The sequence below is a fragment of the Protopterus annectens genome, chromosome 4.part1, assembly GCF_019279795.1.
Source record: "Protopterus annectens isolate FY-2018-M chromosome 4.part1, PAN1.0, whole genome shotgun sequence".
NCBI lineage: Eukaryota > Metazoa > Chordata > Ceratodontiformes > Protopteridae > Protopterus > Protopterus annectens.
Window position 1 is genome coordinate 497,199,990 of NC_056734.1, and position 24,923 is coordinate 497,224,912.

At 42.0% G+C, this 24,923-nt stretch overlaps 1 protein-coding gene across 3 annotated transcripts in view; it reads right to left on the reverse strand.

Moving 5' to 3' along the window:
- ATP11B (ATPase phospholipid transporting 11B (putative)) overlaps positions 1-24,923 on the reverse strand; it is a 2,792,721-nt gene that overhangs the window by 369,882 nt on the left and 2,397,916 nt on the right. Inside the window, exon 30 of one of the 3 annotated variants that reach the window (XM_044070309.1) lies at positions 17,163-17,275. The exons of the other annotated variants lie outside the window; for them this stretch is intronic. Coding sequence (XP_043926244.1) covers positions 17,194-17,275 — 82 coding nt within the window. The 3' untranslated portion in view covers positions 17,163-17,193. Of the gene's footprint in view, positions 1-17,162; positions 17,276-24,923 lie in introns of those variants that run through there. 3 annotated transcript variants of the gene reach the window in all.

Below are 24,923 nucleotides of genomic sequence, written 5' to 3' on the forward strand. Positions count from 1 at the left end.
CTAGACCCTCAAAGGCACAGTTTTGTACCTACCATAAATGTAGATGTTTGAGTGCTCTTTTAGCTGCAGTCATTACAGATGGGTTATCCTGCCGTCAGGCGGGTCCTCGGTCGGCCGAATTCCAAAGTCTAGGTCCGGCGTCGGTTGTCGTCACTTCTTCCCTGACATCAGTGCGGCAGGGGTATAAAAGAGGCAGCCAACGCCATTTTCTTCAGTTTTTCTTGCCCCAGATGTCAGGTGCCCCCAGAAGGAAGGCAAAACATAATATTATGCAAACATGCAATGTAGATAAATCAAAAAACAGTAGTTGCAAGCAAATACACCATAAAAGAATACCCCAAAATGTTGTATGATAAAGGTGTTTGTCATAAGGCCTGTCCTAAGAGGGGATGGGGGGAGGGTAACCTGGACTGCAGCTGTATGAGCACTCGAACATCTACATTTATGGTAGGTACAAAACTGTACTATGTTCAACGTGCATACAGCTGCAGTCATTACAGATGGGTAGAATCCCAAAGCTAAGTAAGGGTGGTAGGTATTAAGTGGAACTACGAGGGGCTAGTATGCCCTGCAGGACTGCTGTGGCAAAGCCCGCTCTAGATTTAGAGTATAGTGGAAGGTGGTAATGCTTGGAGAAAGTGTGCACTGAACTCCAAGTAGCTGCTTCCAAAATGTCCTTGGTAGGTTCCCCCCTGAGGAAAGCTGCAGAGGTAGCTGTAGCCCTGGTGGAGTGGGATCTGATGTATACAGGCACAGATTTTCCATGAAATGAATAACAAAAGCGTATGCAGTGGGCTATCCATTTTGAAATTGTCTGTTTGGAAATTGCCTTTCCTTGAGCACCTGTAGCATAGGATACAAAGAGCTGGTCAGATTTCCTGAAGGACTTTGTTCTGTCCAAGTAATAACGAAGTTATCTGTGAATGTCCAAGGAATGTAGTAGTCTCTCTCCTTTGTCCTGTGGATTTGGATAAAAGGTAGGTAAATGAATAGTCTGATTCAAAGCTACACTGGATACAACCTTTGGCATAAAGGTAGGGTTGGTTCGTAAGGAAACTCTGTCCTGATGGAAAATGATGAATGGTTGCACAACCATGAGGGCCTGTAGCTCCAAAACCCTGCGTGCTGAGGTAATAGCCAGAAGGAAGGCTGTTTTCCACGACAGGTATTGTAGCTCTGTTGAAGAAGCTGGCTCAAAGGGAGGCAGGGTCAGTTTTTCCAATACAAAGTTGAGGTCCCAAGCTGGGACTGGTGGTTTCCACGGGGGTTTTATATTTTTTGCCCCTCTGAGGAACTGCCTTAATAGAGGATGTGAGAATAAAGGAGGATCTGTATTGTATTGTGCAGAAATGGCTGAAGCGTGGATCTTGATGGAGGAAAAGGAAAGGTCACTGTTTAACATCTCAGCTAGGTACTGTAAAATTTGAGGTATATTTATTACCCAAGGATTCTGGTCCTTTTCTTGATTCCAGGAACAAAATTGTTTCTATTTGGCGGAGTAGGTTTTTCTAGTAGAGGGTCTTCTGGCCTCCAAGATGACATCCTGCACCTCCTTGGAGAGGAAAGTCTGTTGGGAAATTAAGGTAGTCTCCATGCAGCTAGATTTAAGGTTTTGAGCTGGCTGTGAAGGGTTTTGTAGTTGTGCTGGGACAACAGAAGAGGAACAAGAGGTAGGATCCATGGTGGTGAGTGTGACAGGCTCTTTAGGAGAAGATACCAGTGCTGTTGTGGCCAGTCTGGAGTAATGAGAATCATTTGTGGCCTCTCTGCTCTGGCTTTTAATAGAACTTTGGTCAGTAGAGTAAGAGGCGGGAAGGCATAGACTGTCAATGCTGTCCAATTGAAGGAGAGTGCGTCCACTTTCCAGGCCTGTGGATGATAGGTCCTTGAACAGAATTTTTTCAACTGGTAATTTCTGTGGGTAGCAAATAGATCTATGTCTGGCTGTCCCCATGCCTGAGTTATCTTTGAGAAGACTTGAGGATGCAACTTCCATTCGTGTGGGTCTGTCATGTTTCTGCTTAAGTTGTCTGCCAGTGTGTCTTCCTTCCCTGGCAGGAATTGTGCCTGTAGTTGAATTTGTAATTCCAGAGCCGAGTTCCACAGGGTCATGGCTTGCCTGCACAGGTGGTATGAATGAGTTCCCCCCTGTTTGTTTATGTACCACATGACTGTGGTGTTGTCTGTCCTTATCAATAGCTGGCCTGGTTGCAGTAGGTCCTTGAAGGTCATAAGGGCATTTTGCACGGCTAGCATCTCCTTTTGGTTGATGTGTAGGTGCTTCTCTTTTTGGGACCATCTTCCCTGAATGCACTGATCTGCCATGTGTGCTCCCCAGGCGTAGTCTGAGGCATCTGTTGTGATGATTTGAGTTGCTTGAGGTAAACAGAAAGGGAGACCTGTGTTTCTTTGGCATGCTTGAGCCCACCACAAAAATTCCTTTTGAAGGCATGGAATGAGTGGTATAATTGTTTCCAAGCTGTGGCTGTGTTGAGACCATAAGTTTTTTAGGTACCATTGCAGTTTCCTCATACGCAGCTTTGCACATGGTATCAGTAGGATGCAAGATGCCATGAATCCCAGAGCCTGCAGGACTTTCCTTGCAGTTAGTCTGGTTAAAGTTGCCATTTTGTTGAAGTATTGAGACAGTTGCCCTTGTTTGTCTGGCGTGAGGTAGGCCATCTGGGTGGTTGTATTTAAGCAGGCACCCAGGAAAATTATCTGTTGAGAAGGTATTAGTTTTGATTTCTTTTTGTTCACTGTGTATCCCAGGTAGTTTAACAGTTTTATTACAAACGCCAGATGCTGCAATAGAATGTCCTTGCTGTCCGCTTGAATCAGGCAGTCGTCCAGATATGGGTAGATTTGTATTCCTTGTTGTCTGCAGAAGGCAATTACTGACGCCAGGCATTTCATAAACACTCTGGGCGCAGTCGATAAGCCAAAGGGCAATGCAGAGAATTGGTAATGGGTTGAACCTGCAAGAAATCTGAGGTATCTTCTGCAATCTTGTCTGATAGGGACATGCAGGTATGCCTCCTTGAGGTCCAACGTTACCAGCCAAGACTCCTTGCCCAGCATGGGAAGAAGCTGCTGTAATGTGAGCATCTTGAATTTTGGTACCTGTAGATATGTGTTTAGGATGGATAGGTCTAAGATGGGTCTCCAATCTTTGTCCTTCCTTGGTACCAGAAATAGTCTGGAATAAAAACCTTGACCTTGTTCTTTTGCAGGTACTTCTTGAATTGCTTTCATATCCATGAGAGCGGAAATTTGTCTTTGTGCCTCTGCCCACTGATTTTGTGGCAGGTTTGGCAAGCCTCTCATTTTTGGAAGGGTGTGAAAGTGGAACCTGTAGCCTCTGTCTATAATGTCCAGAATTCATTTGTCTTTTGTAACAATGTGCCAGTTTTTTGAAAATAATGCCAGTTTTCCGCCCAAAGGTGCTGCCATTATAGCTTTGTTTGGCAGGCATAGGGGGAAGTCATTGTGTCTGTTTTCTAAATGACTGTGGCCTATCTTCTCCACCTCTTGGGGTTGGTGCTTGCCACTGTCTAGCTCTGTAAGATCCTTGAGGTTGTCCTCTACCCCTTGGGCGTCGATATCTGCCCCTTTGAGGTCTGTCCGTGGCTGGAAAGGACCAATTTTTTGAAGGCCAGTTTCTGCTGAAGCGTGGAGGTTGCACCTGCAAAAAATCTTTAACTGTTTGCATAGATTTCGCTTTTTCCTCCATTTTCTTTAGTACCTCCTCAGCTTTAACACCGAACAATACATCTTTTTGAAGTGGTGCATCTAATAACTTTGCTTTGACATGATCTGGTAAGGTTTGCTCTTTGAGCCAAGCATGTCTACGTATGACAGACCCTGTGACAGCAGCTCTACATGAGGCCTCTAAAGCATCAAAACCACACTGCAAGGTATGTTTACCCACTTGCTCTGCTCCATGCAACAAATCCTGCAACTCTTTCAAATCTGGTTGTTCTGTTTGTGTCATTTTGCTTTTCAGCTGGGATAACAAAACTGTTGGTACTTTAACATATGAAATTGACAGTTTAATGCCCTCATGGTTAAAGTGGCTGATGTATACACCTTTTTCCCCCACCTTTCTAATGCTCTGGAATCTCTCTCTCTGAAGGTAAAGGGTTTTTAGCAGTAGAGGCCTTTATCCCCTTGGGACCCTGTGAAATTGTTTCTGGGTCAGCAGTATGGCTTTTATAAAGGAACTGGTGAGAATCAGGAACCCGGTAATACCTGTCTGGTTTAACATGAGCTGGAGGTAAAGAAGCTGGATTAAGATTGGCTTCTGCGTACACATCATCCAAAATATCTAAAACAGGAGGGATAGCCAGGGGCCTATGCTGGGGGAGCAGTAGAAATTCCCTGAGCCTTTTCTTGGAATCTGAGTAATCGTGGCCTTCCCAGTGGAAGTGCTCCCTCAATGTATGCAGGGTTTCCCCAAAAGAGTAGTCCTTAGGGGGGGGGGTCTGAGGGAATAGACTCCTCTGCATCAGAGTCTTCGAATGGAGAATAGGCATAATCCTGGTCCTCAGATAGTTCTGAGGTAATAGAAGCCTGGTCTGAGGAAGGGTAGTCTTCCTCCAATCTGGGTCTTTTGTCAGAGGGGGGTTGAGAACCCCTGATGAGAGTTATCAAATCCTCAGCCATTTTAAGCATCTGTTTTTTAGGCATGGGGCCTTGAGAGGAGGTCGGAGGGCCTTGTTTTTTAGTTTTGATGGTAGCTTTAGATTTAGTGAAGGCTTTAATAGAGAAGGTGGAAGGCCTGAAGACGCCTTCAAAAATGGCAGGCCTCACTAAATTTTCAGTTTCCCCGCCAAGAGTGGCGTCGGTATCTGCAGTGGGAAATGAGACCGAGGAGCCTGCGACCTCGGGTACTGAAGACACCGGTAAAATAGTTTCATCGGTAGTCAGGGGCTGCGTAGGCACCTTGCTGAGAACCGGTAGTCGGCCTAAGCGTGGTCTCAGTACTCGGTGCGGGCCTCAGATGGCGGTCCTTGTCTTTGTGTCTTTTTCCTAAAACTGGTGTCGGTGTATCCGACGACATGATATAATTAAATTTTTTTCCAAAATAATGAAGGGCGAACTCCGCCCGGCGCTTAATAGTGTGCTTGTTGAACCCAGCACAAAAACGGCAGGCCGAGACGTCGTGGTCTGGCCCTAAGCAAGGTATACAGAAAGAGTGAAAATCCTTATGCAGTATTTGCTTCCCACAAGAAATGCAATTATTAACTTTGTCTGACATCGGACTGAGGCAAGAAAAGTTTCCCCAACGGGGTACTTAGCTTTAAAGAAGACTTCGGCTGAAATACTGTTTGTAAATCTCAGGAGCTGGCCGACCGGCACTTGCGAACTGCTTCTGCTTCGGGCACCGCGCAGCAAGAAAGACTGAAGAAAATGGCGTTGGCTGCCTCTTTTATACTCCTGCCGCACTGACGTCAGGGAAGAAGCGACGACAACCGACGCCAGACCTAGACTTTGGAATTCGGCCGACCGAGGACCCGCCTGATGGCAGGATTACCCATAGGGAATTTGCAGACTTTGGATCCAACCCAGTTTGGCTTTGTCAAAGGCAGATCATGCCTTTTAAACTTGGTTGACTTTTTCGAAACAGTCACCAAAGCCATTGATGAGGGAAAGGCAGTCCATACAGCCTACCTCGATCTGGCTAAGGCCTTCGATACAATACCCCACTCGGGTATCATTGAAAAACTCATCAGCTTAAATGTTAACCCATACATCACAAGATGGGTTGCAAACTGGCTGAGTGACAGAACCCACAGGGTCAGAGTTGCTGGCGCCATGTCAGACTCAAAGCCTGTCACAACTGGTGTCCCACAGGGCTCAGTCCTGGGCCCACTCTTGTTTGGCATCTACTTTTCCGAAGTACAAGCAAACACAGGAGGGTTATGGCTGACAAAGTTTGCAGATGACTGCAAACTGGGCGCCATAGTAGAAAACACATCTGACACAGATATCCTTCAGAAGGGTCTCACAGAAACGGATAAGTGGTGCCAGAGCCACGGCCTAAAGTTAAATGCCAAAAAATGCATAGTCATACCCTTCGGGAAAAACAAGGTTACCCCTAGCTACCAAATAGGTGGCAATCCACTCAGCACAGAAGAAGTTATCAGGGACCTGGGGACCCAGGTTGATAGTAGTCTGTCATTCGACACCCATGTAGCTAAAGTAGTTAGGAAGTCCTTCTACATTGCCCACCTTATCATGAAGGGATTCTCATCTAGATCAAGGGAGGTCATAGTCTCCCTTTACTCATCACTCATCAGACCAATGATTGAGTACAATGCCCCATTCGGAATGTATCTGACCCGACACTTGCAGCAGCTGGAGAGGCCACAAAAGTTCCTCACCAAAAGGATAAAGGGTCTCAAAATCTGTCCTATGCTGCCCGACTGAAAGAACTCCAGCTCTATTCAGTCGCCACCGCTGCTCAGAGGTGACCTTTGCCTAACATACAAGGCCATGTCAAACCCAGATTTGATGAATATGCTTCACCTCAAAAATCTAGATCCATCAGAGCCACAAGGCGGAGACTTAAACCTCGACACGGCTATTAATAGGACGTGCTGGAGAGATAGATTCATCACCCAAAGACTCCCTATGCTGTGGAACAAAATCCCGGTACATGTGAGGCAGAGCACCTCGCTGGCCTTGTTCAAGAGAAATCTTGACCAATGGATGGGAGATCGCAGATATACCCCAGGAATTACCTCAGTGTCACTGCTCGACAGAGGCACAGCAAAATAATGGGTATAGTTCCCCATACTAAAGGGGTGGCGTAAGCCACAAAACAATGGGCTAGGCTTATAAATGCCCTCGGGCAGATAGCCTAGTATGAACCTATGAACCTATGAACCTATAATGACTGCAGCTGTATGCACGATGAACATCTTAGGGGTGCACGAAAATAAATCAACAACATCTATTGTTAAGAACCCACAGTTGCCATCCCATAGGTCCAGTTTTAAAATGCCCCAAGAAGTCCCAGGAATCTTTCAGCAGGTGTGTGAACCTGCTAAAAATGTATTTTAATTTCTGGTCAACCATCAATGCTAAATGATAAGTCTTGAAACCATGGGCAGCCAACAATGGGTCCAAATGGTGGACTTTGAATGTAATTATGTACCTTAGAAATATTGAAAATTGTCACAATCCTAGGGTTATCAAAAATTCATGCAGGGATACAGAAATCCTGTTCTACAACAAAACTCATCCAGTTGTAAATCAATTTATTGTAAGCAATATGTACCCGATTCTGTGATACAGCCATATAAGCATTGGTATTGTGTAATATGTCCAACATAGCTTTGGGATCGTTTATGGCATCATACGTAATTAACCCCCCCCCCCCAAATCTGGTTGCATAAGCCTGACAGACCCAGACCTATCAGTAGTAATACCTCTGAAGATACGTGCCTCATCCTTGGTCAAGTTGCATTGTTGATACCTTTTGCTGGTTGAGCCCAAATCATATATCTCTTCTATACAGGCTTTTTCAAAAGTGCTCACTAGGGGGGTGTAACACTGGATTGAAAGTACTCTTTTTAGTAAAATCTCTACTGAGTACCATCAGGTAACTGTGACCGTTACTAAAATGTATAGCCAAGTTCAGTTTTCTATTAAACAGTTTCAACACCACCATAATGTCACCTATATCCAAATGTCTGTATGGGGATAAATCTGAAGCCTTTTTTGAAAAGGAAAAAGTGGTCAAGGGAAATATCAATTCCGCTATAGCTGATAATTCTATAACCATTGTGAACCAACACTAGATTCCCATGTTCATATTTAATTACTTCCTCTCACCTTTCCCTTTTACTTTTCCTCTCTTCTGATAAGCATTGGAAGACCTCTCCAGGGTTTGATCATTTTAAGTTTGCCATAACTGAAAGGCTTTTACCCTACCCCAGAGGGGGAGAATGAGAGCTAAAACTGGAACATCGGGAGTTACTTCCCACAGTGGCTCAATGAATTTACAAGGATTAAGCCTGTATTAAAACTTAAGGATGCTAAACTATGATTTCAGTAAAAAGATGGTCACAGGATTTGACGATTATTTAGCAATTTGCACTTTTATAATGATATATGTTCACAGGCTCATAAAAGTTTCATAGGATGATACTAGGCTACTGGCCCGGAGGCCTTTATAAGCCTAGCCAAGAGAATGTCACCCATGTTCCCTCAAAGTCAGCACCTGTTTCCCCTGGCCAGCAAGGACACAGGTGGGATCCCAAGGGTATATTATTTGTTTCCCATCCAGTCGTCCAGGTTCCTCTTAAAGAGGGCTAGAGAGGTACTCTGTTTGACATGGAGAGGGAGTCTTTGGGACACAAATCTATCCCATCAACAAGTTCTATTAATGTCACAGACCAGGTTAAGGTCTTGCATGCAGGTTGCGCGAGTGGAGTTTGTCTTACAGATATGCAGCAACTCCATCAAGGCTGGGTCTGAAATGGCCTTGTATGCCAGACACAGGTCACCTCTGAGACTAAGTAGAGTGACAGGGCTTTTAGCTTATCAGTATAGGACAGGTGTTTGAGACCCTGGATTTTCCTGGTCAGGAACCTTTGTGGTCTCTCCAACTGCTGCATGTGCTTGGCAAGATACATGCCGAAGGGGGCATTGTACTAGATAATGGGTTTGATAAGGGAGAAGTATAGGGATGTCATGACCTCCTTGTTCCTGGATGAAATACCCTTATTTATGAAGTGGGCCATGTAGAAAGCCTTCCATACAATGGAGGCAATGTGGTGGTCAAAAGTCAGGTTGCTATCAACCTGGGTGCCCAAGTCCCTCATGACTGACTGCATGCTTAGTACGTTGTTATTAATGTGATAATTAGTGGGGATGACATTTTCCCCAAAGGGGATAATAAGAAGTTATGTACCTACCATAACGTTCCATGTTAGTTGTCTTCTTCTCGCCTTATTTCTTGCTGGATGGGTTCGGAGCCGATCCTCGGCTCCGACTCGGCCAATACTAAAAGCTCGAGAGCTAATTCCACCGGCTCGAGGCTCCCCTATATCCCACAATGCTAGGCGGCAACTACTCAGATCTCATTTGATAGCTATACCAAGCAATCCTAGTCTCCATAGAATGGAGTAGGGAAACCCACCTCAAAACAATCTGCGTAAAGGAAAGGCAGACCTCAGTAAGGATAGAAGAGGTGGAAGAACGTGTGGGAATGACAACTTTCAGAAGAAAAACACAAAATGAATTCCAGTCGGTCTGTCCAGGCTTGGGGGAAGGAGGGTGGGACGCAAGAAAGAAGGCGAGAAGAAGACAACTAACATGGAACGTTATGGTAGGTACATAACTTCTTAATGTTAAGTTGTCAATCTCGCCTTCATTCTTGCTGGATGGGACTGCGTCCCTAGCACCTTATCCCGGGTGGCCTATCTGAACAGACTCTTGAGAACAGTGGAACCAAAATTGGCACGACTTCCGGAAACCATGTCCAATTTGTAATGTGAAATGAATGTATGAGGAGAAGCCCAGGTGGCTGCTGCACAAATTGAATCTATTGGCAGCCTATCCTGAAAAGCTACGGATGTAGCTAATGCCCTAGTTGAATGAGCTCTAGGTCTTGAGGGTAGGTTTTGATGTATGATCTGATAGATGAAGGTTATTGTAGAGGGGAGCCATCTAGAGAGGGATACTTTAGTAACTGGAAGGCCCAATCTACCTTCCGCATATGACAGAAACAATTGATCAGATTTCCTGAATTGTTTAGTCCTGTCTAAGTAATATCTAAGTTGGCGATGAACATCCAAAAAATGTAGCTTTTGTTCAGACCTGTTTGAATAGTTAGGGAAAAAGACGGGAAGATCAATAATTTGGTTTAGGTTTATTTGAGAAGAAATTTTAGGCAAAAAGGATGGATTAGTACGGAGGGATACCCTATCTTTGTGAAAAACTAAGTAAGGAGGACGACTGCACAGAGCATGGAATTCGGATACCCTTTTTGCTGAAGTTATAGCTACCAGAAAAAGTGTCTTCCAAGAAAGCAACTTCAGAGAACATGAAGCCGCCGGTTCGAAGGGGGGAAGAATTTAAGATGCCAGAACCAAGTTTAAATCCCATTGAGGCGGGGGATCTTTGATTGGAGGTTTAAGAAGAAATACACCCCTTAAAAAGGCTTTTCAGAGTTTGTGAGCCATGATGCTAGACTCTGAAACACCAAATTTGATATGGCAGCAAATTGAACTCTAATGGTTGATGCAGAAGATCCTAAATGAAAGAGTTCTGCTAGAAAGTCTAAAATAGACTGGATAGGTGCAGTAAAGGGATCTATGTTTTTTGATGTTGCCCAAAAGGAAAAACGTTTCCATTTGCTACTATAAATCTTCCGGGTAGAAGATTTATGAGAGGCTATCAAGATATCTCGGACCGAGCGAGATATTGAGGGAAGCCTGGCTAAGGTTGGAATTGGAGAAACCACACTGTGAGGTTTAGAGAAGGCAGAGATTGGTGCAGCTGACCCGATTGGTGGGTTATCAGATCTGGTACTGGGTCCAGATGCCAAGGCTGCTCCAAAAGGTAACGATGAAGAAAGGGAAACCATATCTGTCGAGGCCAGTAAGGGGCAATGAGGATCATAGTCACTCTCAAGGCGATGGCTTTCTGAATTAGTTGAGATATCAGTGGAAAGGGGGGAAAGGCATATAGAAGTCCCCGGGGCCAATCGTGGACTAGAGCGTCTCTGGTGGGATGGCCTGGTAACGGGAAGAGAGTGAAGAAGTCGTGACACTTGCTGTTTTGGGGAGTAGCAAAAAGATCGCAGCAAGGCTGGCCCCATCTTAGGAATACTTCTTCTAGAACTGATTTCTTTAGAGACCACTCGTGGGGCATGAGAATTGCTCTGCTCAATTTGTCTGCAACAACGTTGGATTTCCCGGGAATGTGCGTTGCTATCAGAAAACGCTGAGAAGAGATCGTCCATTGCCAAAGTCTGAGTGCCTCTCGACATAAAGGGTATTATCTGGTTCCGCCTTGTTTGTTGATGTACCACGCTACCGTTTGAATTGCAATAGTCCCAGTGGGAAGAGAGTCGTGAAGGGCTTGCAACGCTAAAAGCACTGCTCTCATCTCTAAGACGTTTATGTGCAAGTGGCACTCGAAAGGTTGCCACGTGCCCTGGACTGTCCTGCCCTGATAATGCCCCCCCCACCTGATCAGGGAGGCGTCTGTTGTCAACGTGGCGACTGGGGGGGGGGAGTGAAGGGTCTTCCTCGGAGAAGTTGAGGTGAGGAGATCCACCAATACAGTTGATTCTTGCATGCTTGAGTTATCAATATGGTATGGGACATCGGGAGCTGTTGAAAGGACCATTGAGTAAACAGCATCCATTGGAGGATCCTCATGTGAAAGCGAGCTAAGGGGAGAAGGGGAATAGCTGCTGCCATGAGTCCTAGTACCTTCAAAACCAGTCTGGCTTTGACTTTGTTGCACTGTAAGAGAAGGGAAACTTGGTTCCGAATGTCTGACACCCTCTGCTCTGTGAGTCTGGCTGAAAGATTGAGTGTGTCTAAGGTGGCGCCTATAAAGACAATAGATTGACAAGGCGACAAAGCAGATTTTTCAAAGTTTACTGAAATGCCTAGAGCTTGGCAAGATTGAATGGTGAAGTCCCTGGATAGGAGAAGCTGATGTCTGGTGGTGGCGGTAAGGAGCCAGTCGTCTAAATATGGAAACACCTGGAATCCTTGACGTCTCAAGTGAGCCGCGACCACTGCCATGCATTTGGTGAACACACGGGGGGCTGTAGTGAGACCAAAGGGCAGGGCCCTGAACTGGTAGTGACTGGCTCCCAGCCTGAAGCGGAGATATCTCCTGGAGCGTCTGTTCATTTTGATGTGGTAGTACGCGTCCTGAAGATCTATCGAGCACATCCAATTGTCCTGACCCAAGAAGGGTAGAATGGACTGTAGCGTGTCCATCCGGAACTTTGTTTTCTTGACAAACTTGTTTAAGTAGCTGAGATCCAGTATGGGTCTCCAGTCCCCTGTTTTCTTTGGTACCAAAAAGAATTTGGAGTAGATTCCGGATCCTTGCTGGTCTGCCGGGACTGATTGGATAGCTCTTTTTGCTAGCAGCTTTGAAATTTCTAATGCTGCTTGTTCCCTTAGACCGGGTGGAACATCTGGAAGGGATCTTTTTGGTTGGGTTGGGATGTGAATAAAGGGAATTTTGTAACCCTCGGATATGATCGACTGTACCCATTTGTCTTGAGTAAGGGAAAGCCAGGCTTTTGGGTACAGTGATAACCTTCCCCCGACTGCCTCCGAAGGTGGACAACCGGGCAGCCCCTCAGGGGTGCTGAAAGGGTTTGTCAGAGAACATTTCTCTGCTACCCTGGTTTTGCAGACCTCCTCTGCCTCTAGGGCGGCGTCTATTATTATTCCCCCCTCTGCCTCTAGAGGGGAATCGGCCTGTCGTCAGATGAGACTCCCTGGGATTGTTTGCGGAACCACATCTTTCCTCCCCTTTGACCTTTGGGATAGGGTCTAGAAGGGGTAGAAAAACAGACTCCTACAGCAGAGAGAGTCTTACCTTCTACCTCGCACCTGGTCAATGTATCCTTCACCTGTGGACCAAACAAGGATGATCCATCAAAGGGAGAATTGGTGAAGGACGCCTTGAAAGGGTCCGCAAAGTTGCATAGCCGCATCCAGGCGTGACGTCGTAAGGCAACACCTGTGCCTGCGGCTCTACTCGCTCCATCTGCTGCATATGAGACCAGCCGCATGGAGGAGTTGACGATGGAATTTAGGGTTGCCAACTGGGAGTTCATTGTATCTTTGAACCCCTCAGCTGTAGGATCCTTTATCAGTTCACCCATGTCCTTGAGTAAATCTCTCTGGAGACGAGTGAAGTGGCATAAGTAGTTCAGCGACCGCATTGAAAAGGTCGCTGATGAAAACATCCGCTTGCCGTACCTGTCCATGGTCCTAGATTCCTTATTAGGAGGATGGACAGGAACCGAAGGATCAGCTAATTCCTTCTTTGTGGCTGCAGCCACCACCATGGCATCAACAGGGACACCTTTGGATAAAAACTCTTTGTCTCTGGGGGCAGTAATAAATTTGGATGGTCTCCTCGGGGTGGGTTCCACTGAGTCAGGAGCCGTCCAAGCCCTCCTTGCCACCACTTCCATAAGGGGGTCAAAGGGAGGGGACACCCAGGAGGTAGAAGGGCGAGAGCCAAACCCCTCAAGATACACTGACTCATCCTCCGAAGGGTTAAGGGCTGGCCAGTTCCCCCTCTGTTTCAGGATTTCAAGGATGTCAGCAAAGGAGACATCCTCAGAGGGGGATCGAGGGGAACCTTCGGATTCCTCTAAGTCAGTGTCGGAGGTAATAGACTCAGGGGAGTCAATGTGCTTCCTCTTGCACTGCCTCTTCCTAGGGGGATCTCTTGCAGGGTCAGGAGAGGCCTCGGAAGAGGAGGAAATTCCCAATGGGGAAACTTGAGGAGTTGGCTCTCTGCGGTCTGAGACAAGGGGGTGAGTAGAAATCACCGCAGGCACTGTAGATGGAGGGGCTGAAGGAGCTGACTGTGGGGCAGAACCTGGTTCTAGCACGCTCCGCATGACCTCGAAGGCACCCCTGTCAGGCAAGGCCCGAGGCCCCCGCTCCGAAGAGACAAGGACCTCCCCCGGCACCGACAGAGACGGCGCCGAAGCTGATGTCGGAGCCGAACTGACCAACGCCGAAGCCCTGAGAGGGAGAGCGGGGTCGGACAAGGGTCCGATGCCACTCGCCCCCTTGGAGCCGACGAGGGAAGCTCGGCGCCGAGATCCCTCCAAGGAGGAGATCGGAGCAGACGACGGAGCTGAAATGGAAGGTATCGGATCCGACGCACCGACAGTCATGGCTCCGACAAGCCTTGGCTCCGAACTCAAAGGAGTCGGAGGAGGAATGTATTGGGGAACGGGAATAGCCACTGACTGGTGAGTCAGGCTATGCAGCATTTGGGCCAGTGCCTCGGACTTGAGAAGTCTACTCACTACCCTTTGCAAATCATGGTCGGATAATCTGGAAGACCGAGAGGAATGAGTTTTGTGACTTCGTTCCGAAAGGAGAGGGGATCCTGGCGCCGAATGCACGGATCCGATAGAGGGGGATCTGGACCTCTTTCTCGATTGTGGCTCCGATAAAGATATCGGAGCCGACAAAGTTTTATCAGCCTCGGCTCCAGCCGGAGCCGAGGTAACAGTATGGGGCTTAGAAATATCGGCTCCAGCCGGAGCCGATGTCGAAGCCGACTTAGATTTCTCAGCAGTCGACTCTGGAACAGGAGCCGACTGTTTAGAAGTTTTTGAAGGCTTCCCCGACACAGACTGAGTCGGGGGGCCTTCAGGCTTTAATAAGCCCCGCAAGATGAGCTTATTCTTGCGTTCCTGCAGGACTCTAGGGCTAAACCCATGACAAAAGGCACAAGAGTCCTGCAAGTGCAAAGGCCCCAGGCAATACACACAAGAAGTGTGACCGTCTGTCAGAGACATTTTCTGACAGCACGAGTCACACTTCTTGAAGCCTGAGACCTTGTCTTTAGACATAGTAAAATAAGAGAGCCTAACACACACAAACACACTACAGACACTCTCTTTAGAAAAAAATTAAAATAAATTTTAAGGTTAAACCACTAACACACACACACAAGTCCTTACAAAAAAATTTATTTAGTAAAGGACTAGGGAAAGGAAGGGGCCGAAGGCCTAGAACAAGGAAAAAAAAGGAAAAAGGGGTTCGACAAACAGGGGTCGATTTGTCTAAATTTTAAATTAAACTGAAAAGTTATGTATTAAAATAAAAAAGGGGTTTTTAGAAGTACCTAAAGGTAAAACTGTAACTAACCTGCCTGAGCCGGTAGAAAACGCACCTCGTCAGCTATAGCGGCAAACGAGATCTGGGTAGTTACCGCCTAGCATTGTGGGATATAGGGGAGCCTCGAGCCGGTGGAATTAGCTCTCGAGCTTTTAGTATTGGCCGAGTCGGAGCCAACCCATCCAGCAAGAATGAAGGCGAGATTGACAACTTAACATTGATGCATTTCTTGGCATTCAGTTTGAGGCCATCCTTCTGGCACCAGTCATTAGTTTGGGTAAAGCCCTCTTGGAGGATATTCACATCACTAGGGGAACTTAAGACAGCACCCAGCTTGCAGTCAAATGCAAACCTGGTCAACCACAGAACACTGGTTTTGGCTTGCACCTCAGAAAAGTATATTCCAAACAGTAGAGGCCCTAAGACCGATCATAGGGATACAGGGCTTGTTACGGGTCTACCACTAGACGTGGCTTCTCCTACTTGACTGAGTGGGTTCTATCAGTAAGCCAGTTAGCTGCCCATCTGGTAACATACAGGTTTGATGCCTAGCTGGGAGAGTTTATCTACTATGCCCGAGTCGGGAATAGTGTCAAAGGCTTTGGCTAGGTCAAGGTAGGCAGCGTGCACCATCTTCCTCTCATCCACGGCTTTGGTGACTGTTTCAAAGAAGTCGACCAAGTTTAACAGGCATGATCTCCCTTTGACAAAACAAAACTGTGTGGGGTCAAGCGTTTGGAGGTTGCCAATGTCCTTGTTTATAAGGTCCATGATAATGCAATTCCAAGGCCTTGTAGATTAGGCTAATTAAGCTGACAGGCCTATAATTGCCTGGGTCAGTGGATGCTCCACCGTTGTGTAAAGGTTACTAGGCTAATGGCCCTAGAGCCCTTACAAGGCTAGCTATATCCATCTCGAGTTACCCCAATTGTTGGTGGTTAGGTAAGTGAAGTTTGCAGAGTTAACGGTCTATGGTAGTTAACACTGGCTTTTTCTGTCAAGGATGAACATAGGGACCACCCCAGGAGTGATTATGCAGTCACCCATCCATTAATCTAGGTTGCATTTGAAGAGGGTCAGGGAGAAGCTTTGTTTCACGTGAACTGGAAGCTTGTTCCAGAAAAGTGGCACTCTTTGGGAGATGTATCTGTCTCTCCAGCATGACCAATTCATGTCAGAAGCTAGGTTATGATCCCTGGAGCGAGTGAATCCTTTTGAAGTTTTATTTTTATTTCTTCAGTGATGTGTTTTATTTTGTGTTTCAAATTATGTTTTTAGCACTGAGATTTTGATACTAATATCATAATATGTTTTACCCAATTATCTGTTTGCCCAAATATTCAATTTACTTAACAAGAGGTTTGAATAGTAAGTACAAAAAGGAAACTACATCATTACTTGGCAGTTCTGAGGAACTCCCAAGAATGGGATGAAAGCACTAAAGTACAGTTTGTGTTGGTGGAATTTAAATACATTTTTGCATTGTTTTTACTAAACATTGGTTTGGTCTTCTACAGCATTACATCAACATTATTATTTCATATGCAAAGCTGTCTTTACTATATCAGCTCGTCTTCAGCTCACTACTCAAATTATTTGGTTATCAGTTATTATTTGTAAGTAGTGCGCCCACTTGTTTTTTACCTACTGATAAAATACAACACATGCTAAAGGTATCTTCTTTCATTTAACTATTTGCGATGACCATGCAAACCATTAAGTTTTCTTCTGCAAGGATTTCTTATGTTAATGCCCTTGGTTTCATAAAAAATAAATGTAACATTTCATAAAACATTATAATGTAAGCCTAATATAAAATTTAAAAAATCATTTAAAGATATCACAAGGTTGATGTTCAGTATATATATATATATATATATATATATATATATATGTGTGTGTATGTATATATATATATATATATATATATATATATATATATATATATATATATATATACACACACACACATACATACATACATACATACACACACACACACACACACACTTGTATACATATAGATACACACAGACATAACAGCACAGGGCCAGTAAGATGAATTACAAAAACAGTGGCATAAATATTTATGCATAATATAACATACACAACTGAGGTAAAATGCAAACAACTGTAAATGAGTGACAAGAAATGATGATGATGATGTATTATGATGTGTGGACATGCCATAAAGTGTGCTACATTTTCATTAAATAGAAAAAGAATGGAAGGAGGAGTTAACTGATGGAGACCACAGGGAAATGTACAAAAAGGGTATTGGTGGGGTACTACCTAATGTGAGTCCTGTCCTGCTGACTGGACAAATCAGCTAGCAGTTGCCTATTGTCCTCCCTTCTGTTCCTGCTTTCAGCAAAGTCATATCCTGAGCTGACTGAACCCTTTTCTTCCATCTAGAAGGACACAAAAGTTTAGGTCAAAAAATACTGCCATTTGGCAGGGAGTGGTATAGAAATCCCCCTTTGACAACCATGCAGTTTAATAAATCTACATCACGGATTTAAAATTACTTGCCTAAAACAAGTATTAAAATGCAGGGTAAAAAAATTGCTGCATATAAAGCACATATCTGTCAATATGAAATGCCAGAAACAGCAGCATCAGTAGAACTATGGCCTTTACTGTCAACTTGCCACTTGTATGAGAATATGATGATAACTGAAAATAAGACTGCAAATGATGGACAATGGAGAGGAAGCAAATTAACTTATTGTGAAAACATAATGTAAAAGCAGCATTAATCTTGATCAAAGTTATTTAAATGACAGTCCGATTAACATGACTGGGCTTATAATCAAACTTTTAGTACACAATTCAGTAACACCTTACTTGGCACTGCTTGGTTGTACTAAGAGATTTCTGCAGATTAGGATCACTGAAAGGAATGCACCAGGCAGAAACATTTATTTTTTAGTTAGTGAAAAGATTACACACTTATACATCACAACAATCCACAAATAGTCACACACATACACACATTGCCATAAACTTAGGGAAAAAGTGCATGCACATCTTACCTCTAGTCCAAATAAAATGCCTAATGCATTTATATGCAGGGATGATCAAATTAAATTATAACTGAGAAACTTCAAAGACATGCATACAAAAGATCAATATTTATGTCACAATTACTTTAACACACAGAGTATGAGAAAGTCTCACCAGGCTGGTAGGATATCCGTGGGATTTTGCTGATTACTTCCACACCTGAGTAAGTAAGCCATGCCCCAACCCCAGTACATCTTTATTTGGAAACTGTGCTTGTTTCATTAAGGAAAGGGGGGGGGTCAAAAGAACAGAAAAGTGTGCTTAAATTCATACAATGCTATAACAGCAGGAAAGTTGGCATTACTTGATGAGGTATTTTCAACAGCTACTAGCATAGCAAATTCCTAAGATACAGCAGTTTTCACATCCATTTCTCGAAGACAGACACCTGATTGGGGGGTGACATGGTTAAGGTGTTTATCTCACAAACACAAGGTACAATGTTTTGATTCTTTTTACATTTAGTATAATCGCATATGAAGAGAAATTGTCTAGGCTTAAAATGTCCTGTAAGGGTAGCTAGCTTAGAACCTACATATGAAGCTATGAAACAAATCTCAAGAAGTAACCACCATGAAAAGCCCTTAGGGTTTACAGGGTGCACAGACCTAAACTAAGTGATTCTAGAGCTCATGTAAGCCAAATATTTCTTACCAGGGAAACAATGTGCAAACTGCGGAAAAGGAAAAAGATCTCAAGAAGAAATAGCATAAATGCAATAGGCACATTTCCAAAAGAAGCAGTCTTAGTACTGGTAAAACAGCCCACGAGTTACATATTATTTCTTAGCAATGCTTGTACAGTCATTCATTTTCAGACTCAGTTCAGGGTTTTCGAAGAGTAGGAGCCTATTGCTGCACTTGCTGGGTGAAAAGCATCAAAACATATACCATCAGGCCAATACTCAAGACTCCAGAAGCACTTGGAGTATAGTCCTAAGAAAGCTTGTTCTGCACCTGGGAAAAAATTCAGTTTGGAATGCTTATAAAGGTGTATACACAGGACCAAGTTACGGCCTCTAGAATACTTCTAGAGTCCATCCTTTTCTAGAAATTCACAAAAAAAGCTACTGCCCTTGTTGAATGAGTTGTACCTTGCCTGAAGTGGATTATTGTTATGAGTACAAGAAGAAACATCATGAGAGCCATCTAGAAATATTCAACTTTGACAATGGTTTTCCTTTGAATGTAAAGGAAAACCAACAGCTGATCATCTTATATGAAAGGAAGGATTTTTTCTAGGTAATACTTGAGCTGCCTGTGTATATACAGAGAGTGAATAATTCTCTTTTTCTCTTTCTTGTTCACTGGTTCAAGAACGAAATCTGGGAGATTAATAGTCTTTCCTAAAGTAAACTTGGAGTTAACTTTAGGCATAACAGTATGTACAATTTAATCTCAAAAAACCCTGTCTGTGAAAAATAAGGTAGGGTTGATCACCATAACTGCTTGTAACTCAGATACATGTCTAGCAGATATTAGAGCAATAAGTAACAATGCATTCCACATTAAGAACCTCAAATCAGCCTTGTGAGCTGGTTCAAATGGATACTGACTCAGCTTCTCAAGTACAAAATCAAAATCTTAAGAAGGAACCATCTGTTTCCTAGGTGGGCGACTACATAAGACACCTTTCACAAACTGTTTTACTTGAACATTGACTGTCAAAAACAGGGGATCTAAGGGCGTACAAGTAGAAATGGTTGACAAATGTACCATGACAGAGGATGACAAACCACTGGGCAGTAACATGCACAAATAAGAACCAGAGGTGACTGGATCTTACTAGAACCCTGGTTCTTAGACTTGCCCAAAGTAGAAAACCTTTTCCACTTACCCATGTACGATTTCCTAGCTGCAGGTTTCTCACCTCCTTTAGTACCTGCTGCACTTCCTCAGTAAAAAAGTTGCCTAAAAGGTATCAAAATGTTATCATCCAGGCAGTTAGTTGAGTTTCCAGACTTGGATGTAGCAAACCATCCCTGTCTTGTGCAAGTAAATCCAGTCTATGTGGAAGCTTGTTGTAACTGCCCTTGGCCAGAATGAAAAGAAGGTAGAACCACTGTTACCTTGGACATAACAGAGTCTCCACCACAGTTTTTGGAGAGTCATTCTGGATCTTTAGAAGGACCCTATTAATCAGTAGTAAGTGTAGAAACACATGCAGGAGAATTCCAATTCATGTGAATGGAAAAAATATCTATTTTCTAGGCCTGCCTGCAAGGACTCCTGGAGCAGAATTTTCTAGTTGTCTGCTCTGAAAGGAGGCACACAGATCAATATGAAGTCTTCAACACAGCCAGATCAGAGCCTAAAAGATCCCAGTATGAAGTTACCATGTGTGAAAGTCTGTCTTGATCTGGCTGAGCTTGTCTGTAATAAGGTTTTGCATTGATGAAAAGTACAAAGCCTTAAGAGTCAGATCAAGTTGAACTGCTAACTCCCAGGTCATTATAGCCAGTATGCAAACAGGGTAGGATGTGGTACCCTCTTGTTTATGTACCACACCACTGTGGTATTGTTTGAATACACTAGCAAGATCCTGTTGACCAAAGACTATTCAAAGCACTGATAACAGCCAACACCTCCTTGACATTTATGTGCTTCTGCCTGTCTACAGGACCCCACAGAGCTTGTACGTTTCCCCTTTTGACACAGCACCCCATGCCAGGTCTGAAGCATTCTGACTTTGGGGGGGGGGGACCTGTAATACCTGCTATGTGGTCTACCCACCATTAAGTCTCCCTCTTTAGAAATTTCAGAACTGAAATCTGAAAAGTAAAACAGTGTAAATGCTGCATCTAGAGTGATTTGATGCACCACTATATTTTCTTCATGTACAGTCTGACAAAGGGCTGTGTGACAATCATCAATACCATGTGACCTAGAATCCTGAGAACTCCCTTACAGATTACATGATTTAGGCTGAAGAAACACATTAAGAACTGCTGGAATGGGGGTGTGGCTTAGCATGAGCCTTCAGTAGCAGCACTTTCTCTCTGCTCTGCCTTATTATTTCTTTTATGACAGGAATTTTTAAGTATAACTAACTAAATAGTAATTGTTTTATATATTTAGTGTCTCTTCATAGTTTAGTTAGTTAATATCAAAAATATTTTAATTAATTACAACTTTTCCTGTCAAAAATTACAAAAGACAAGTTTCAGGCATCTGACTGCAGCATGAGCTTTACTAAATCCTCTCATCAGGACTCTATATTAAAAAAAGAGTTTCAAACTCTTAACTACCATACAGGAATTATCAACAAAATTTGACAGAGTGGACATGAAAATAGATAGCTTTAAAGAAACTACTTCGCAACAAATGGAGACAATCCATTTGGATTTGAAACAGCAGAAGAAACAAATTACAGGTATTGACACTTCCTTCAATGACATGGATAGCAGAATACAACAAAATGAACATAACCTGGAATTTCTTCTAAAACAGAATATCTTGCTAAAAATTAAAATAGATGATCTAGAAAATAGATCTCGAAGAAATAACATCAGGATCTTTGGTTTACCAAATAACTTGGAAGAAAATAACTTGGAAAAGTTTTTAATCTTCATGGCTACCAGAAATCTTACAACTACCTGAAGCACTTTCTTTTGGTATAGAAAGAGTTCACAGGTCCTTGTCTTCCTTAAAGAATACCAAAAGCACTTCTACAACGTCAGTTATAGTTACATTTTTATCATCTCATGATAAAGAAATAGTTTTGAAGATGGTTTGGTCTAGGACACCTATTAAATACAAGGACAACATCATTCATTTTGATAATGACTATTCTCCATCTGTTATTTCAAAAAGGAAACCGTTCTTTCCATTGCTCAAAGAACCGAAAAAAGCACAAATAAAATCACACTTGCTTTTCCCTGCAAGGCTGAAAATCTTCCTTCAAGAGGGTCCAAAGATACTTGAAGAACTTGATGCTGCCATCAGCTACATTAAATTTAATACAATACTGGATAGAATGGATGAAATGGACTGGGCAAGTCCAAGTCTAAAAAGAATTGCTATAAGACCAACCAGGAACCAAAAAACCAATAATTCCAAAGAGAGACGTAGTCCAAAGCCAAAAAAAAGAGATTTATTAGACCACAAACAAAAACTGAATTGACCTAGGTTTCGTCTTCACAATAAGACTTCTTCAGAATACTAAACCAAATCAAAGCCACACTTTATATATAATTACAAAAACACGCCCCCTGAACCAATTCAATTAATCAGTCATTTAAAACATTCCTTTTCCTATTTTTTTTATATATAAAAAACATATGCACAAAATAATTTTTTACATGTTATATATATATATATATATATATATATATATATATATATACGAATTTATATATATATATACGAATTTATATATATAAAAAATATATATAAATGTGCAAAAACATATATACCTATATATTAAAAATGCAAAAAATTAAAAAACAAAAATAAAAATAAAAAACTGGTGTTAGAAATGTATTTATAAATACAATCAAGTCTGATCAGGACTTCCCCATAATATGTTTAAGCCTAAGTATAGGCTTTATAGAACAATAATCATTAAGACCAGGATAATTTTGTGCATCTAATTTAATTTGCCACCTGAGTTTACATAGATCCAAATGGACATCTAAAGTTTTCCCTTGTAGATCATATTTGATTTGTTGTAACACACAAAACCTAAACTCATGTGTGGAATTGCTAGCAACATGCCTAGCTAAATCTCTTTTTTTGGCTTTGGACTAAGTCTCTCCTTAAAAAGAATTGCTGAAAATGGTAATTGGAAAACAGTCGAACACAAGAAGAAACTTAAAAAATAATCCCCTTTTTGTTTTTCCTACATAATGAACTTTCTATGTTCTTTCATATAACTTTTTTCTTTTTATTATGACCTAAAAGTCATGGGATTTGAAAACGGTTCAACAGGTGAGTGCCTTTCTTTAATATATATTTATAATTGATATTTGTGTATTATTTAACTTACTTGGTTACATTTAATAACTAGAAGTACTAAGTATATATTTCCCTTTTATTAATATTAGTTTTCTTTATATTAGATATTTTGGGGTTATAATTTAGTATATACTTTTTTTTTACACAAGTAATCTCTAACAACATTCTACTGTGTTTAGTTTAAATAAAATAAAAGAATGGGGAAGGGAGGAAACAAAGTATACAATAATATTTTTTTTTAAGTATTAGATTATTGCCACACTATAGCTTAAACTTTTGAATATATAACCTGCTCAGGGATATAATTATATTACTTACAGACGTTTAGAAGCCATTTGTTGTTTAAAACATTTGTTTAGTATTCCGGTTCTAGTTTGTTTCTTTAAACACTGATAGAATGCTTATTAAACTAGTTTAAGCTTCCTTTATCACATTTCTTTTCTTTTTTATAAAAATTCCCTTAGAATAATTTATTTTAAATATGTTTTTAGAGTATCCTTATAGAAAGGGGATATTTTGAGATGTCTTTAAGTCCTTCGGTTTGTTGCTTAATGTAGTTAACTATGTATCTTTGCTATGTAGATATTTGCTCTCCGTTTCCTTTTTTGTATGCCCTTGTGGTTCTCATTAGGTATTTGGGCATGATGACTTTGTTTCATGAGTTATTGGCTGGTGTAGCCTGTATTTTGTTGGCACGGCTCATTGGTGGCTTTGGGCATGTAGCAAACCCTGGAATTCAAGGATCCAAAGTTGCTTTTCTTTTTGGTTTCTTTTTACCTGTTGTCTTCCATGACATTTGTTGAGAGCGTTGACTGTTGCTGGAGTGTCCTGTGTAGCTCTTGAGCCACTATAAACCTTCATCTGAAGAAAAGAAAGCTCACAGTTTTCCCCCTGAAAAAAACTGAAGCTGTTTTTTTTTTTCTTATCTGGTGATGTAACCGCACGCTTCTTCGAAAAGCTGCACGAGCCGCATGACGTCACTGATGACAAGGCGGTCTTCAGAAAAAGGAAGTAAACATTTTATAAAGCCTCTCTGACATGATTAAGTTTTTTTTTGTTTTTTTCTTATTTCTTTTTACCACTGAGATGTTTATGTGCTGTACAGTTAAATAAGATAAAAAGTAGCAGAATTTGTTACGTTTGATACTAACTTCTGTTTAGTACATGATTATCGCAGGAAGGATTAAATATGACTAGTAAAAGCTCATTTACAGTACATTTGTGCAGATTATGCTACTTAAAAAACATGTGCTTTTCAACAATTCTGTATCTTCTAGATTTAAATATACTGAAACACTATTCACATTAATAACTTCTTTATATTCTAGTAAATATAATGCTACTGGAATTTATGTCGATTTGTGTACATTACATTATATACTATCTTTTTACTTCTGTTTAGCAGAAGTAAAACACTAAAGGTTAACTTTAATGAATCTTACTAATATCTACAAATACAATAATTTTAGACTTGTCTCACAGACTTTGTATGGGTATGTAATGAATGAGTAGCTCAGAAACATTTCTAAAAACAGTTAGCTGGTTTTATACTGGTTATGGGTCCTGTTTTATTAGTATGTCATGATACAATTTTAAAGCATTAGTTTTGTTTTGACAGTTTAGTTGTAAAAATAAATATCATTTGATTTGTGTGTGCTGTTGCAGCCATACTAAATCATACTATGTTTAGTTAAAAAGTGAGGTCTTTTTTTCACATTTTTGGTCCTATATTATATACCACATATTCCTTTCATTTTAATCTAAAGAAGTTATGTTACAATAATGTACCCTGTCACTTAGAGTCTCAATTTTGTTTGCAAATGCATTGGTGGGGTAAATAGATCAATGTTTCATATTTAGATACATAAACATATCTTTTTACTTCATACTTGTAGGGGTACATTTACATTTGATTCATGAGTTTTGAGTTTTTAAAATTGTTTTTAGTGTAAGAAAGTAGTTTATTTTGAACACTCCTAGGCAATATTTTTTTATTATGAAGGAATATACAACTGTGATTTCTATTATATCTGCATAT